Source organism: Lepidochelys kempii, chromosome 1, assembly GCF_965140265.1.
Source record: "Lepidochelys kempii isolate rLepKem1 chromosome 1, rLepKem1.hap2, whole genome shotgun sequence".
Classification (NCBI taxonomy): Eukaryota; Metazoa; Chordata; order Testudines; family Cheloniidae; genus Lepidochelys; species Lepidochelys kempii.
Genome location: NC_133256.1, coordinates 162,827,240 through 162,844,530, shown reverse-complemented (window position 1 = coordinate 162,844,530; position 17,291 = coordinate 162,827,240). Strand labels below are relative to the sequence as shown.

General features: G+C 47.1%; 1 protein-coding gene across 3 annotated transcripts in view; it reads right to left on the bottom strand.

The window, feature by feature from the left end:
* Positions 1-4,499: 4,499 nt before the first annotated feature.
* The window catches only part of RCAN1 (regulator of calcineurin 1), an 82,458-nt gene continuing 69,666 nt past the window's right edge, over positions 4,500-17,291 (bottom strand). For all 3 annotated transcript variants that reach the window (XM_073361425.1, XM_073361433.1, XM_073361441.1), the window contains exons 3-4: positions 9,963-10,122; positions 4,500-7,467 (exon numbers count right to left, since the gene is read on the bottom strand). In XM_073361425.1, the coding sequence (XP_073217526.1) occupies positions 7,295-7,467; positions 9,963-10,122 (333 nt within the window). In that variant the 3' untranslated portion in view covers positions 4,500-7,294. The remainder of the gene's footprint in view (positions 7,468-9,962; positions 10,123-17,291) is intronic.

Below are 17,291 nucleotides of genomic sequence, written 5' to 3'. Positions count from 1 at the left end.
ACCACAGCCAGGGTGCCTGGTCTAAAGCACAGCCAGGGTGCCTGGTCTAAAGCACAGCCAGGGTGCCTGGTCTAAAGCACAGCCAGGGTGCCTGGTCTAAAGCACTCCTATTTAGAGAGATTCCCTGCCTGCTGTGGTATTTCCAAGAACTCAGACTGAAAAAAGAAAAGGGAACAGAGGAGGGGGGCTACCAAGGAATTACAAATAAAACTAATGCCTGTGCTTTGGGCTTCCTGTACATTCATTTACCTTAAGAAAGGCTTTTCCTCGGACTGAAAGTTCAGCTTCCCGGCCTGTCGTCTCAAGGAAATGTCTTATTGTCAATATGGGAAGCAGGGATGACAGGGTGAATGTGTCCAGTGCTGTATCACAGGACCAAAAATAAATAAATAAAGATAGATCAGCAACTAGGAAGATGACCTGGTTTTCCCAAACTATTTAGCATCTTTGGGAGCTGTTGGGAGCCAGAAGGCCTAAAGAAGCGGGAGGGGAATGGAACAATGGGTGATAGCCGGGAAATGGAGAGCCCTGTCTCAGGAAGAAAGCCCATGGTACCTCACCCAATGACTGTAGACCAAGTGCTATGATAACTCTCAGCCCGCCCTCATGTGCTGAAGCAGCTTCTCTCTTCTTCCTAGTAGCAGGGATTCAATAAGAGGGAAGAGCTCAGGTTGCACAACTTAAGACACCTGCTGATCAACAGGTGAATGAGGCAAACATGAGAGGAAGCACTAGGATGCGTAAGATATTACGGGTTTACTCCCCAAGTGTTGACCTTTAAAGGCCCAACTGAGGAACTGCACATGGACTGGGATAAAATTGTAATGATGGCTTCTGCTGCAGCTATGTAGGTCTATACTGTGGCCCATATTAACCAACATACCTGCTGTCGCCAGCCCCTGCTTGCAGAGTGGTGAAGAGCAACTGCCCTGGTGGTAGAAAGGGTAAGTGAGCCCTGTCACCACGGGAAACATCCCAGCCATGCAGGTTGAACACAGCCTCTATTTCACAACCACCATGTTTTGAAAGCAGAACACCTACCTGTAAGTCTGAAATGGGCAAAGGTAGAAAATGAATTCGTCTGAGTGGGACAGACTCCTCCTGTGAAGGGCAGGATTGAAAGTGTTTGGTCTACCCAAGTTAAGATGAGAAGTTAGAGCAGCTCAGACTTAGGGAGACTTTGGCAGGAAATTTCTGCCAATGAACATAACATCTGTTCCAAGCAGAATATTCATGTGTATTATTACAGGGGGGAAAATTGGAAGAGATGTTTAAGACTATATAAAAAAGAGGTTTATTAGAAAGAGCATGTGAAAAATCTAGTGGCCTTAGTGACTGCTAATTTGTAAGGTACATATGTTGCCCCATTTCCATTGTATCTGAGCGCCTCATTTTTTCAGGTTTCAGAGTAACAGCCGTGTTAGTCTGTATCCGCAAAAAGAAAAGGAGGACTTGTGGCACCTTAGAGACTAACCAATTTATTTGAGCATAAGCTTTCGTGAGCTACAGCTCACTTCATCGGATGCATTCTTTCATGTATTATCCTCAAAATACCCCTATGGAGGCAAGGAACTACCACCAAGAGACTATGACTTGACCAAGATCATGCAAAAGTCTCTGGCAGAGTAGGAAATTGAACCCAGATATAAAGTCCAGTGCTAGTGCCCTTCCTCTGAAACATCCTTCCAACTAAAAAATAAAGATAAAGGGAAGGCTGGATGGAGCATGTTAAATTTGCAACAAGACATTCAGTATAGAACCACTGAATAAGTTTGATACCACTATATTAGCATGTGTCTGAAAATTAGCCGTTATAAAGAGTGCTCATTGACAGTTAAAGCTCCAGGCATGCGACCCATACCATTTAATACATTAATATATGATATAGGAAGGTGTATGATTATCAAGGTCTGAAGTTGTAGATTACTATCCCTTGAATTTTGGACAAACAAGAAGAGTGTGGATTGTGTTCAACAAGATCATGTTCATTCCTAAGAAGTGTAAAGTTACGCAGCTAGTGAGAAGAAAGGATCAAAAGGCTGTACATCTGGAAAAGTCACCCGTTTGACAGAAATCCAGAGGTGACAGGCGGCAAATGGACAAATCGTACATTGCTGTTGCAAAATGAAAAAAGAAGACAGCGGCATGTGTGTGTGTTTGCAGGGAGAACTTAGTGTAATACCAAAAGTAGTAATAGCCCTGTTGCAACCGGACGTGGTAGACTGCATGCAGAGGGTGCCACCATTTTGGGAGAAAAAGAAAATACAAGGAACAGCCAACTATATGGCAGAAAGACTGAAGGATAAAACATAAGGAACAAATTAGGGACCTATATTTTTATAGGTTAGAAAAGTAGACAGAAGGGCAAGTGACAAATATCTTCAAAGTAACCGGAAAAGTTAAAGAATATAATTATTCACGGGGTCAGAATTTGTTAGCACAAAAAAGCAATGGGATGAAGGACTGAAGAGTTTATAAATATATATAGATATAAAAAATGTCTACTGCTCCTCCATGCTATTCTGCCTATATACAAACTCAAAAGAGGAAGTGCTAGATCATCAAAATATGGTTTTGAAGCCATGGGATCGAGCTATCATATCTTTTGTGGGGGAAGAGAGGTGCTTCAGGCCTTAAAAAGTGACAAGGGGAGTGTCTCCTAAACTTCATGGAGCCTCGGTCTGCTGGAGCATCTCCAGAGAGCCGCAGGGAAAGCATTCTATGGAAAATAGCTGCTTCCTGGTCCCCCCACTACCAGCCAGTGGAGATAAGCATGGGGACATTAACAGCCGGGTAGTTAGACCAACAGAGGTGGTAGGACTCCATTATTTTAGATACTTAGATACCGATTAGAGGGGACAAGTAAATGATGTAGGCCCCAATGCTGTAGTCATTGTTCAAGCAAGAGGAGTTTTGTGAGTATAGAGATTGCAGGACTGGGTTTTTAAGTAAAACATCCCGCAAAATACAGGTGATTAGACTGGATGATGCGAAACATCCTTCTGGCTCCGCTACCCATTCGCATGATATACAACATTCTGTATTTTATTTTCAGTGTTAATATGGGTCAGTGACTCGCATTTTTACAAACAATTACATGAATTATACTAAATATAATTTATGTGATCATTTAAAAATGATTATCAACAATTTTGGAGCACTGGAGCTAATATAAGATTATAGTAAAAATGGGAAGATGAAACATAAGCCCAAAAACCGAATATTTAGATACTCAGTTCTGCATGAATAAAGTAGGATTCTACCTATTACTTTATTATTTTGATTATTTGGGGCTCCTAGGTGCAACTGGAATACAAACAAATTATAGGTAGAGAGCTTCAACTTTAACAGAACTTGTTTTGCTAAGACATTCCTTCTAGCACAATGCAGAATATAGTTTAACTATGCAGGCAAGTACAGTAGCTGGGATTTTTTAAAGGACATGAGAAATTCATTGGTAGTTAGGCACCTTACTTCTTCAGGCTTCTTTGACAATGCCAGCCTGAAGAATTAGAACCCAAAATAGTTAAGTAATTCTTGATGGCTAGAAATAATAGCCTGCTTAAAAATAATTTTTGCCCTATGCATTTTTGGACTTGTCTTGACTATGAGTAAGGGCCATATTCTGTTAACACTTATGGCACTGTACACAGCCCATCTGTACCAATTTCATAAGAATGAACACACATTGGTAACCATTCTTATATGCATGTGATTTCTTGAATGGCAGAATATCATTTTCATTTTTCTGGAGTTTCATGAGAGTGGGTGAGACTCTTATTAAAAAAAAAGTCAATAAGCAAAACAGAGTGGAACTAGCCAGACACAGCAACTTCCATGTATTTGTTTCTAAAAAGTGAACGAATTTAAGGAGGTGTGCTAGTTAAAGCACACTGGTCCAATTAATCCTGTAGTCTTAGTTGTACTGTCTTATCAAGAGCCAAATTATTCCCTCTGATGTGTAAGTGGCTTCCATTGAATTCAATTGGAGAATTGCTTGTCTGTATTAGAGGCAGAATGTTGCTACACACAATAAATGTAAATAATGCCAATTGTAAGATACTGATACATCACAGAGTTTCTATGCAGAAGGAAATGTAAAAGACTAACATTGACATCAAAAACTCCTTTCTCCACACTTATTTTAGAATAAAAGAATTCTTACCCTGGGTTAAGAGGTGGCCCTTTAATGTATTTTGCATGCCTGGTAATGTTTTGTAATGACTAGGCTTGCTGGCTACGTATATGAAACTACTGACACTATGAAAAATATTTTTAAAGAGATTAAACAATGTTGTAAAAGACTATCAAAGACTATCAAACTGGATTCTCCCACCCCCCCATAATTAATATTAAATTTGGTTGGCAAGGATGTGAGCCTACCAAGTAAGCGGGGACAAAGTCCTTATCCTAACATAAGTACATTTTTGGATGCTTGAAGTTTAAGCATTTTTACACCAAAATCTTTAACTATAGTTTCATGCATAAACAACACGACATTTATAAGTAGACAATCCAAATATTTTAATTTAAATATGTCCCATACTATACAATCTTATAAAATACCAGTTTGTCTTAACAGAACAGCTGTTATTTTCATACAGAAACAGAGTGATCCATACACCACATTGGTGCTAAGAGAACAGACATAGGCCAAGATACATAAACTGGGGGCGGACAGCAAGATGGGCAGTTACCGTCCAGTAATCCATGTTCACAAATACAGTTGAGAGTGGCAGAAACTGCAGCCAGCCCAAATCATTCATAGTTCTGAATCTGAATGACTACCTTCAACCTCCATTATGCAGAATGTCTTAATGTGTACCAACATTCCAAATCATGTCACTGTTTGTTTTACATTCTCTTTTCTATTGAAAATAATTGATGCATCTTGGCAGTCCCATAGAAGCAACAGTAACAGCACCCAGTGTTCAGGGTCTATGCTGGCAGCAGAAGAGGAGATGGAGGAGAATGCTACAGAAATTAGGCCAAAGGTTTTGTGCTGAATGAAGGGCAAATATAAAACATCTGCATCAAAATTTAGCAGCAGTATCTTTGGCTACATGGGAAGCCTTAGAAAGCTATACTAGAGACATTTGTGTGCTTCGATGTTTCTCTAAGTTTGGTCATTGTATCCTGCACTTAAAAATAAAAAGAACAAAGAATGTTATGCATTGCAGTCTGATGTTTACACTTCAGTAACAGAAAAGTAACTCATGTGCCCCTGAATTTATATACTGTATGAAATCAGCAGTAAAACACAGCCTGACCTAAAGCTATGCTGGGTGACATTCTACACCTGCAAACTTGGTATCAAACAACATAACATACACAGGGAGAGCATCTCTCTCTCTGTCACAGATAGGAACCAAAACTCAGCATCAGTCTGTGTGCATGCATGCTTACTGTAAATCTAATCCATCAGAATAGGGCCCTACAACTCCAGATGATTACTGAGGTTTAACAGGTTTCTGTTCTCTTTGGTCACAATAACATTGTGTGTCTTGGTCAGCACAATGGTACGCTTTTAGTGGTGTGGAGTCTATACTGTATTATCAGTTGGAATGATTGTACAAATTCATCGGTACATACAGTATTGTATTCTTTATAATATTTGTCTATTTCTACCCAAAAGTGTATTATGTTGGGCTTCCAAGTCAACATTAACTACAAATGGCACATCATAACGCATTTCATTTTAATGCAACAACAGCTACAATGCTGATCCCAAGCCTAGTCTTACTACTAATGAAGCTAATGGCAAAGTTCCCACTGACTTCAAAAAGAGGATCAGGGTCTTTATTTCTAAAAACATGTCTGAACCCCCAAAATACCTCTCCTTCTAAAAGAGAAACATGTCCTCCCCCAACAGTATATTTTTGTCAATATATTAGTATATTTTAAAAAAGTATTAAAATATTTCAAAGTCAGAATCTCCATTTTAAAAGCAGATTCTTGGAAACACTTGAACTGGTACAGCATGTGTTTGTTTGTTATGTAAACATGACAGAAAACTTGTACATCGTTCGTCACTGTCCTTAAAACAGTACTCAAACCAAACAGAATGAAAGCTTATCTGTTCCCACAGCAAGCCATCACCTGAACTGATAAAGCATGCATTATTACTTGGTACTAAGCATTTCTAAATACCAGCCTGTTTTGGAAACAAAGCCAAAAGAGAATACATATTGGACGGACATAGCCATTAGAAAAAATACAAGTGTTCAACTAGTATAACAATCCCATCACAAATTAATGGGGAAAAGGCACTCCATCCCACTTAAACATACCACACATCTGTCATCTATTTCACATCATGTGTGTTGAATCACTGTTAAAATGTGTAACTGCACCAGCTACAATGTACAAGTTAATGTAAAAAGTAATACAGCTCAGGTTTTCTTCCTTTGCCATACTTCCCACTGAAAACTGTACACTGCTGTGAATATACAGTACTAGCTTTATTTACATGTTTAAGAATTTTGTTTTTCAAAAGGAGAAAATCAAAATAATTGAACCAGCATTACTTAAAAACGTATAACTTAAAGTTTAAATAACTTAATACACTTACTTGAACAATTTTCCTATTGCACAGCTTTTTCCATAACTTTGCTAGACAAAATCCCACATAAGCATTTAATAACAGATTAAAATTTTAAAAGCACAAATTATATTGCACCAAAATAAGGTGCTACATAAATTGTATGTCCACTGGAAACTGGGTACCAATAAAACATACATACAGTAAGACACCCAGGATGCTGAGAGATAAGCATTGAAGACAACTTCCCAGATTTCAAAAAGCGTGAAGTGAGAAACTATATAGAAAATAATGCAAAGTTATTTTTGAACATCAGTAAACAACATGCACAAAACAACCTAAGAAAAATGTTTACAATTCCCATATCCTTAAACCATCTCAGTATCACATGTACTTCACATATGTCTAGCCTATGAATTAGAGGCGTATCATGTGAGATAGAACAAAGAAAGCTTTCCCCATCTGTTTTATAATGAAGCAGCCTAGGACTCCTTATCAAGGAAGGTTTCTCAAAATGCCTTTTTCTGATCACCTAACTCTGATCTGGAAGTTTATTTTCGGTTCCATACATATTAACCAATGTGCAGCATTAAAAACAATGAGGAAACTTCCAGTGTTTTTCTGAGTTAAATTACATTGGAATTTCTCCTACTATTGCTGCAGCCACTGCCACCAAACCTGTGACCTGACACTTCCATAGTAAGCATTTTTCTTGTATACGTCTACTTGAAACCCTTGAAAGTTAGAACCACTTCAACTTAAATGAGTAGGAGTATACTCCGGCCTTCTTGTCTGAATAATTTTTGGTTTGGGTTTCTTCATGCCTTCCTCTTCCTCCTCCACTTCATTTTCCTGGTCACTCTCACATACGTGGACAACAACACTGGGAGTAGTGTCAGTTGCAGCATGGAGTTCATACTTTTCTCCTGAAAGTTAGAACATTAGCAAAACTGATCAAAAAAGCTCCATTCTACACAGTAAGCACAGAACAAACAGTCTAAATTTAAAAACAACAACAACAACGAGTCCTTGTGGCATCTTAGAGACTAACAAATTTGTTTGGGCATAAGCTTTCATGGGCTAAAACCCACTTCATCAGATGCCTGGAGTGAAAAATACAGAAAGCAGTATAAATATTACAGCACATGAAAAGATAGGAGTTGCCTTACCAAGTGGGGGGATCAGTGCTAAAGAAGCTAAATCAATTAAGGTGGAAGTGGCCTATTTTCAACAGTTGACAAGAAGGGGTGAATATCAAAGGAGGAAAATTACTTTTGTAGTGCTAATGAGGCGAATGCAATCAAGGTAGACATTGCCCATTTCTAACAATTGACAAGAAGGTGTGAGTATCATTGTCCTACTGTTCTTACAGTGAGGAAGTATTTCCTGACATTTAATCAAATCTTCTATGCTGCAGTTTGAACCCCCTGCCCTCTGTGCAGGACTGGCTATAGGCAGAAGCAAAGCAAGCATGTGCTTGGGAAGGCAAAATTCCAGGGATGCTTGGGCAGTTGCACTCTCGGAGCTTGGGGAGGCAAATTTTTTGCTTGGGGTGGCAAAAAACCTAGAGAGGGCCCTGCCTCTGTGGCAAGAGAGACATCTTTTCTCCATCTTTTTTATGGCAGCCTTTCAAGTATTTGAACACTGCAGTCGTGTCCTTACTTCATCTATGCTGTTCCAAACTAAACATACCCAGTTCCTTCAGCCTTTGATCATATGGCTTGCATTCCATCCCTTTGATCATCTTTGTCGCTTACCTTCGGATCCTTTCCAGTTTCTCTACATCCTTTCTATACAGCAGTGACCAAAACTGGACACACAACTCCAGCTGAAGACTAACCAGCACCAAGTAGAGTGGTACTATCACCTCCTGTGACTTGCATGCTATACCTTGGTTATTGCAACCCAAAATTGCATTTGCTTTTTTTGCAACATCGCATTGACGACTCGTGTTACGGTTGTGATCCACCACAATTACCAGATGTTCTCAGCAGTGCTGCTGCCAAGCCAGTTATCCCCCATTCTGTATTTGTGCATATGTTTTTTCTTCCCGACGTATAGCACCTTACATTTACCTTTGTTGAATTTCATTTTGTTGTCCATAGCCCAGTTCTCCAATTTATCAAGATCCCTTTGAATTTTAGCTCTAGCCTCCAAAGTGTTTGCAACTCTACCAGGTTTGTCTCATCCGCAAAATTTGAACAGTATGATCAAATCTGATCATTCAGGAGAACTGTCCATCTCCATACCATGAAGATTTAAAACCACAGAAGCAGATTTCTTCCAAGGCTTCCACTGGCAGAAGTTAATGAAGTTAGATATAGTTTTGCTGACCAAAACCTAAAGGGCTGAATTCTGCCCTGGGATTCCTGTGTAACAACAGAATTCGCTAGAAGGGATTTTACACATCTACTTGGATAGCATTTAGATAGGCTGTGTTATAATTTTGTTATGTCCATTGATTAGTCATTAGTCAACCCTACAATTTATTATTTTCAAATACCTTTTCTGTAGGAGAAAGAAACCAGCACTCATATTTCTGTGTGTGTTCCTCTGGTCACTTTTTCTTCTGTTCCACTCAGTTTGGTATGTTTTATCCTCATGCTTTTAAGACCTCAGTATCTTAGCAGCTGCATCACCATACAAATTGTGGTGCTTGCGACATCAGATATTTTAGGGAACCAAAGAGCAAGCCAGGCTGGATAGTCTGTAAGGTGTCCCTTGCACAGTTTTTCCCAAATAGTTCTACAGAAAATTGATGAAAGCTCCCACAGAACAAACAAGGGATTCTGCCTCCAGCTCTGCAGATAAATGGGAGCCAGGCTCTTAGAGCTTCCTCTATTCCCCTCTGCCACTGACTTACAGTGTGATAAGTCACTTATCCTCTCTGATTTCAAAAAAACCTTTATCAAATGGATACAACACAACATCACAGTGGTGTGAGACTTAATATGTGCAACGTCTGCAAATCCTCTGATGAAAGTGGCTAGACCTATGTCAGTTATTAATTTACTGTCAGATGGTTGAACAACAGCAACCATGTTTAAGAAAAAGTAGTAGCTATATAGTTAAAATATAAATATTTTAGAAGTGCCATTTTATTTCTGGGGAAACTTATGTTAGAGTTACAATTTTATTTTAAATTTTATAATCTTATAATTCATGTTGTATGACTCAGCAAGAATGTTTTCTTCTGGCAAGGATATTCCTATGGAAATTTTTATCTTTTTGATACAAAAAGGTGATTTCGAAAACAATCCTTGACATAAAAAAAACTTCAGAGTGTTTTCTGTAGTTAGTAATTTAATTGATAATGAACAAATATCTTGGAGGAAAAATCTTTTTGAATTATTACTAGTATTCCAAGTCATTTTTTACTCAAACACAAGTATTAAAACTTTAAGCTTAGAATCCTTCTTACCTGGCCCTAGCTTGGAGATAGCATAGAGAAGGTCATAGTTAATGACTGGTGTAGCATCTTCTACTTGTTTCCAACCAACAGGAGGAGAGGCTGGAGGTGAAATCAAAAACTGTTTGTCTGGTTTTGGTGGAGCCAAATGCGAGCTTCCAATGTGCAAAGTCTGGGAGAATAAAACAAATGATTAAATATTTGATTAATGGAAAATTAAAAGTATCATTTGCATGGAATTTAAAGTTTGAACAGATATACTTCAACAAGCACTCAAGGTGGCAGTATGTAACTGTGTGATAACATATCAAACATACAAATTCAAAACCACCTTGCTGACAATGCTGTCAAAACACGCAGTGAAGTGTGCGCATCTGCTTTTTTTTTTTCATTTTTGTTTTAATATAGTTATTTCATCAGAGAAAAATCTGCTCCCAGAAGACCAAAATAGAGGGAAATTAAAAAGGGGCTGTAAGGTCTAATGATAAATGGTGTTGAAACTTATTATCACAAGTGGTGAAAATTCCAGAAGGTATATAAATAAACTGGCTCCTTCAGGATTGTCCCTGAGGACATTTGAAACAAACACAAAGGATACCAAGAAGAAAGGAACACTCAGATTGATCTTCCCATTAAAGTTAAAAAAAAGGAGTGCCTAATGACAGCAGCTGAAAGTGCACACATTTTCAGAGCTGAGGTACAGTTAGAGATCTCCTTGGTATTACTGATACTCAGGAATCCAGCATTCAGTAACCCACTGATGACTCATATAGATGCACTGGTGATGCTAGGCGCAGGCTCTGTGGTGGATTTGGCGGCCATGGCATCAGGTGGTGGACCACCTTCTGTAGGGTGCCCGCCCGGGAAGGCGGTTAGGGGGAGTGAGCATGGGGAAAGGGGGACTGGGGTGAGGTTGCCCAGATCGAGGCCAGCCGGCAGTAGATCATCCTCTCCCTGGGTGACCGGGGTCAAACCTAGGGCCTCAATCTCCTCATACACGGAGGAGAGGTTGTCTTCTGCTACTCCGGGGGCCTCTCCTCTGGGGCCCGCCTCGACGGTTGCTTTGGGGTTCGCGGGGGGTTCGGGTGGTATCCGGGTAGAAGGGGCTTCCTCAGGGGTCTCGGAGGGGAGGGTCTCCCGTGGAGGGGAGATTCTACCTTCCAATGCCATTCTGTCTTCCCCTCCCGACACCAGCGGATGGATCTCACTCGTGGTCATAGCGGAAGGCTCAGTATCAGTGCCTCCCTTCCTGGTCTTCCGGGGGGCCTCCGCATCGGATGGGTGCAGCGGAGCTTGAGCCTTCCGCTTGCCTCGCTTCCCCTGGAATAGGGTCCAGCCCTCCATAGCGTCGTCTGGGGGTTGGGTAGCAGGGGTCGTGTCGGGGGGCAGAGGTGATGGTTCGGGGGGGGTAACGGTGAGGCAGCATGAGGGGCGGGGGGTTCTCCTTGGGGCGGGCCCTCTCCTATACCCGGTAATATCTTTGCTGCACCCTCCTCCATAGGCTCTGCTGGATTGTTAATAGCAAGGGTGGGACTCCCTTGCTCGTCTGGGCGTTGTAGGGGAGGTGTCTCTTGGGCCCGGACGGGAACAGCGGTGGATCGAGCAGGAGGAGAGGTGGTTTCAGGTGCGGGCAGCCAGGGGCGTCGGCAACGACGGAGCCGACATCCTGCCGGGTCTCGGGGATCTCGGGTGCCCCTCCCCGCTGGGTCAAAGGGCAGTCTCTTCAGACATGCCCCGCTGAGCGGCAGAGGTAGCACCGGGCTTCTCCCGTGGAGTAAAAGACCCGATAGCGGGCTCCCTGGTAGGGGACTAGGAAGGACTAGTCGAAGGACCCCTCGAACGCCTCTCCGTCACGCGCCGGTGGCGGCGGTAGAAGCTGCACTTGCCGGCGGAACGAGAGGACGTGACGGAGGGTGGGGTCCTTGCAGCCCAATGGGAGAGGGCTGATGACAGAAACAAGTTTCCCCAGGGTGGAGAGAGCGGGTAACAGGGCGGCATTGGGTAGAAAGAGAGGGACGGAGGTGAGGACTAGGCGAACGCCCAGGTCCTCTAGCGGCTCCAGGTGGACAAACACCCCCCCCCACCGCCAGGCCCTTGTCCACCGCCTCCTGGGCGGCAGCCTCCAATGCTAAGAAAAAGAAGATCTTCCTGTACATTTTGGAGGCTGCCACAATAGCCATGGGTCCTACCACCCTCGCCAATGCCTGCACGTATGTCACCACGTGGGGCGAGGCGGGGACCAGGAGGCAACGGATGCCGTGCTTCCTGGTCATGGTGGGAAAGGGGCCCCGGCCGCTATTGATGGTAGCGGAGGCGGTGGTTGGGCAAGATGACGAGGCGGCAGGCGGGGGGGGGGGTGCCACCGCCCGGGCATACGTCCTGGGGGCCGGGGGAGGAACGCTCGCAGAGCTGGTGGAGGGAACAGCGGGGAGGGATGCCATGGTTGATGACGAGGCCACAGCGGTGGGGGCAGCCCCTGCCATGGAGGGCCTGGTGGTTTTAGCGGGGCCCTTTCCTTTCTTCACACCCTGGCCTTTCCGGCCAACGGGGGGGGGGGGGTGTCCTAGAATCGGGGGGGGGGCGGTGGATGTTGCAGCGGCAGTAATTGCCCGGGTGCCTCCTGCTGCCCCAGCGGGGGCGGTGGCAGATGTTTTGACAGCAGTGGGGGGGGGGAGGGCTGGGGGGTAGGTGGGGGAGAGGCAACTGAGGTTGTTAGAGGGGCCTCACCCCTCTCATTCCCCGCCATTGTGAGCAGGGAGAGACGGGGAGACACCAGAAGGAGGAGGGGGGAGGGGGAAGCAGATTAACCACTCCTCCCTGCTGGGCTGCAGGCGGGGGGGGCGGGGGTGCCAAATGGGTCGGACTGGATGGGGGAGGAAAACAGGAGTTGGGGTCCGGTAATAGGGGCAATCTGTGGGGTAAACAGTCCGGGGCAGGAGCGGGGGGGGACATGGACCCACGCACGTTTGTCCAAAGAGTCTCGTTTGGTCAGCTGTTGTGTTTGGTCTGAGCGGCAAAATTCAAAGCAAACAGCTGAATCCAAAGGCAGATGGCAAGTTGCCAGCAGGGACAGATGGCGGGGGGGCCGTGACGGTCGTAGTAGTGTTGGGGGGGGGAACCGATGGATCAGGGGGCAGCTCCGTGCCACACCCCCTGTGCCCCCACAAACGCAATTAAAACACAGTCAAACTCCCCCCACACGAGAGTACAATTCAAAAGTTACTCAGTCTTACGGCCCCCTCCATGATGGTTCGTAGCTTCCCTGGGTGATTTTTTCTGTCAGCTATCTTCTCTTCTGGTTTTGTGATGAGGCTTTCAGCAGGCCAAGAATGTTGCAGAGATAAGAAGAATCTTCCTAGCTCGGTACGGGTTTAGAAATAACAGCAAAACGGCTGAGTCTGGGGACTTCCACTCCCCTCCTCCGGGTAGCGGGTCGGCAGTCCTCCCCCCCTCCTCTGGGGATTTCAGCTGGGGCAAAAGCGGCGTCCGAGAGCAGGCGTGGGGGGGGGGGGGGGGGCTGGCAGCAAGCTGGCAACTGACCAGCACTCGAACGGCAGCAAAAAAAACAGCAAAAAAAAAAACAAAACGAAGAAAAAGCATCTGGCCCGGTCGGGGGGGAACTAAGGCAGGGTCAAAAAGTAAGAAAAATCCAGGCCAGAGGGCTTTAGGAGAGCATAGAAAGCAGACAGCTAAGCAGCAAGCGAAGGAGGTCCCTTTTCCCTGGGTAAGGGAACAGGGAAGGTTTTTTTTTTTGAAACAAAAAGAAAGTTTATTGGTAACGCTTACAGAATTACCAAAGGAAACAAAACAACTATGCAACAAAACAACGCAATCAGAAGGTATAACACAGCAGCTTTCAGGAGGGAGAAGTGTTCAGGCTAGCCTGGGCCCAGAGCGGGGGGGCTTCCTCGACACTCATGGTCTTCCACCCTCCTGAGTTACCTGGTGGCCTAGAGCGGGGGGGCTTCCTCGACACTCGTGGTCTTCCACCCCCTCGAGTTACCCAGTGCCGCGCCCAGTGTCACCGATCCTCCCTCTCCTGAGAGTGCCCGGTAAGATGGGCACGGCTGCGGGGTGGGCGGTTTAGGGAGGGGGGGGGGTAGACACCCATGTATTATAGGACCCCTCCTAGATGACAGGAATGATGGTATCCACAGCGGCAATGGCTGGGGCTGGCGTCTCTCGCTCTTCCCCTCAATCAAAGGGTCAGACGGAGGGAACCGGACGGGGTCACCGAGCAGAGAACCCCAGACAGCGCCCACCGCTCCTCGAAGGCTTCAAGGGAGTCGGTGGACGCCGCCCAGAGGAACTCCGCTCGGATACGTGAGTGTACTGAGGATCGGAAAACGGCCCCACAATCGCAGGACGTTTCATGGGCCAACCTCCTCTCTCTGGTTTTGTAAATGGCTGTTTTAGCCAAAGCTAGGAGGAGGTTGACCAGAAGATCCCGCAACTTTGTGGGGCCACGAATGGGAAGTGTATAAATAAAAAGGTGGGGGGAAAAATGAAGCCAGAAGCGTAATAAAATATTTGTGAGGAGCCGGAAAAGGGGTTGCAATCTGGCACACTCTAAATACACGTGCACCAGGGTTTCCCTCACATTACAAAAAGGACAAGTGTCCGGAATGGGGGTAAACCGTGTCAAAAACACGCCCGTGCTCACAGCTCCGTGAAGGAGCCGCCAACTGATGTCCCCGACGGGCCTTGGGACCAGGGTGGAATACAGGCTGGCCCACCGAGGTTGCTCACCCTCCAAAGGTGGCAGGAGATCCCACCACTTTGTATCGGGGCGGGACACCAGGGTGTGGGCGTGAAGGGTGTGAAGCGTAAGTGTATATAAATATTTCCGTGAAGCAATTTGAAAGCTAACCGGCTGCAGTTCGTGCAGCCGGCTTGCAGTGAAAGGGTGAGGGGTGTGTTGGGATCTATGGGGTGGGGGCCCGATGGAAAGGTCCGGCGGGCCTGGGGTAAGGGATGGGCGGGGTGTGCCCTCGCACAAGGCTCGGCTAACATAAGCCCGAGCAGCGGGGGTCAAGGCGGCCTTCACCTCCTGAAGTACGTGCCGGGGGGTACGGAGGCTGGAGAGCCCCATGCGCCGAGCGAGCATCAGGGGATCCAGCCAGTCTCTCCGGTCGTAGTCCAGGAGGTCTCCGACCCTCGTAACTTCCGCCAGGACCAACCTCTGGCGCACCGAGCGGGACTCCGCCACCTGCACACGGAGCTGGGGGTTGTGTAGCAGGGGCTCCGTGAGGAGATCTGCCCCCACGGTGGCCGCCACGGACCTGGTTGTTAGAAACAATTTCCAGGTCCGGAGGAGGTCCTGGTAGAAGACCGGCAGCCCGGAGAGGTCTCGCGGAAAACCCCTCGGAGAAAGATAAAAGAGCTGCCGGTCATATCGAAACCCTTGGAAACGGCGCAGGAAGGCGTGCGCCAGTATGCTCCACGCCGAACTACTTGCACTATAAAAGAGCCTCTGCAGGGCCTGGAGGCGGAAGACGCGGACCTGAGTGTACAGACACTTCAGGCCCTGCCCTCCTTCCTTCAGGGGTAGATGAAGAACTCCAACAGGGGCCCAGTGCATTCCTGACCAAAAAAACTCTAGAATCAATCTCCGGAGATGGGTCAGGAAACCCGGGGCCGGGGCCAGGGTGTTGAGCCGGTACCAGAGCGTGGACAGGACTAGTTGGTTAAGCACCAGTGCTCTCCCTCGGAGGGAGAGACATCGAAGAAGCCTCGTCCATCTCCGGATCCGCTCTATCACCCCGCCCTCTAAATTTTGCCAGTTCTCCGGCGGGGAAGGATGCGTGGCGGAAAGGTAAACGCCGAGATAGAGCAGTGGACCCGCACTCCACCGGATGGTCTGAAGTGCGGGTGGGAGGGAGCTCACCTGCCGCCAGTCCCCCACCGCCAAGCCAGAGCTCTTGACCCAGTTGACTCGGGCGGAGGAGGCTGCCGAATAGATGGCTTGGCATGCCTCCACTCGCGCCAAGTCGCCCGGGTCCTGGACCACGAGAAGTACGTCATCGGCGTACGCCGACAGGACCAGCCGCAGCTCCGGCTCCCGCAGCACCAACCCTGTCATCCTCCTGCGGAGGAGACAGAGGAAAGGCTCGATCGCCAGAGCATACAACTGGCCCGAGAGGGGGCACCCCTGCCGCACTCCTCGCCCGAAGCTGACCGGGTCAGTCAGGGTCCAGTTGAGCCTAACCAAACACTCCGCGGAGGCATACAGCACCCGGAGAAAACTCACAAACCGAGGTCCAAATCCAAACGCCTGCAGAGTGCTCAGGAGGTACCCATGGTCTACTCTATCAAACGCCTTCTCCTGATCAAGAGACAGGAGGGCGAACGATAGACCATCTCTCCGCCCGAGTTCCAAAAGGTCTCGGACGAGAAAGAGGTTGTCGAAAATGCTGCGACCCGGGACAGTATAGGTCTGGTCTGGGTGGACCACGTCCGCCATCACGGACCCCAGCCGCAGCGAGATTGCTTTCGCTACGATTTTGTAATCCGTGCTAAGGAGTGAGACGGGACGCCAGTTTCGTAGATCGCGGAGGTCCCCCTTCTTTGGCAGCAAAGCGAGCACCGCTCGCCTGCATGACAGAGGGAGGACCCCGCTCTGCAAGGACTCAGCCCAGACGGTGACTAGGTCTGGGCCGAGAATGTCCCAGAACGCGCGGTAAAACTCCACGGTCAGCCCGTCCATGCCCGGAGATTTATTGGTGGGCATGCGACGGAGGGCTTCCGAGAACTCGGCCAGGGTGAGAGGCAGCTCTAGTCGGTCTCGGTCGCCCACGCTGACCGTGGGGAGTTCCTCCCAGAGCACCTCGCAAGCGTCAGGATCGGTCGGGTCCGGGGAGAAAAGGCTTGTGTAGAAGTCACGGGCCCTCCCACACATCTCCTCCGGACCCGTGAGGGGGGTGCCGTCTTCCCCAAGAAGGCAGGTGACGTGTTTCTTGGCCCCCCTCGTTTTCTCCAGGGCATAGAAGAAGCGGGAGCCGCGGTCCATCTCCCGAAGGAGGCGGATGCGGGATCGAACGAAGGCACCTCGGGCCCGGTGGTCCTCAAGGGCCCGGAGCTCCTCCCGCTTCTCCCGGCACGCTCCGCAGAGGGACGGGTCCTCGGGATCGGCGGCCAGGCGCCTCTCCATCTCTAAGACCTCCCGTTCCAGCTGCTCTATCGCCGCATTTCGCCGTCGGCTGGTGCCCCGAGTGTAGTCACGGCAGAAGAGCTTGGCGCGCACCTTCCCGAGATCCCACCATCGCCGCACCGAGGGAAAGGCACGCCACTGCTCTCGCCAGGCCAACCAAAACTCCCGGAAGGACATCACAAAGCTCTCGT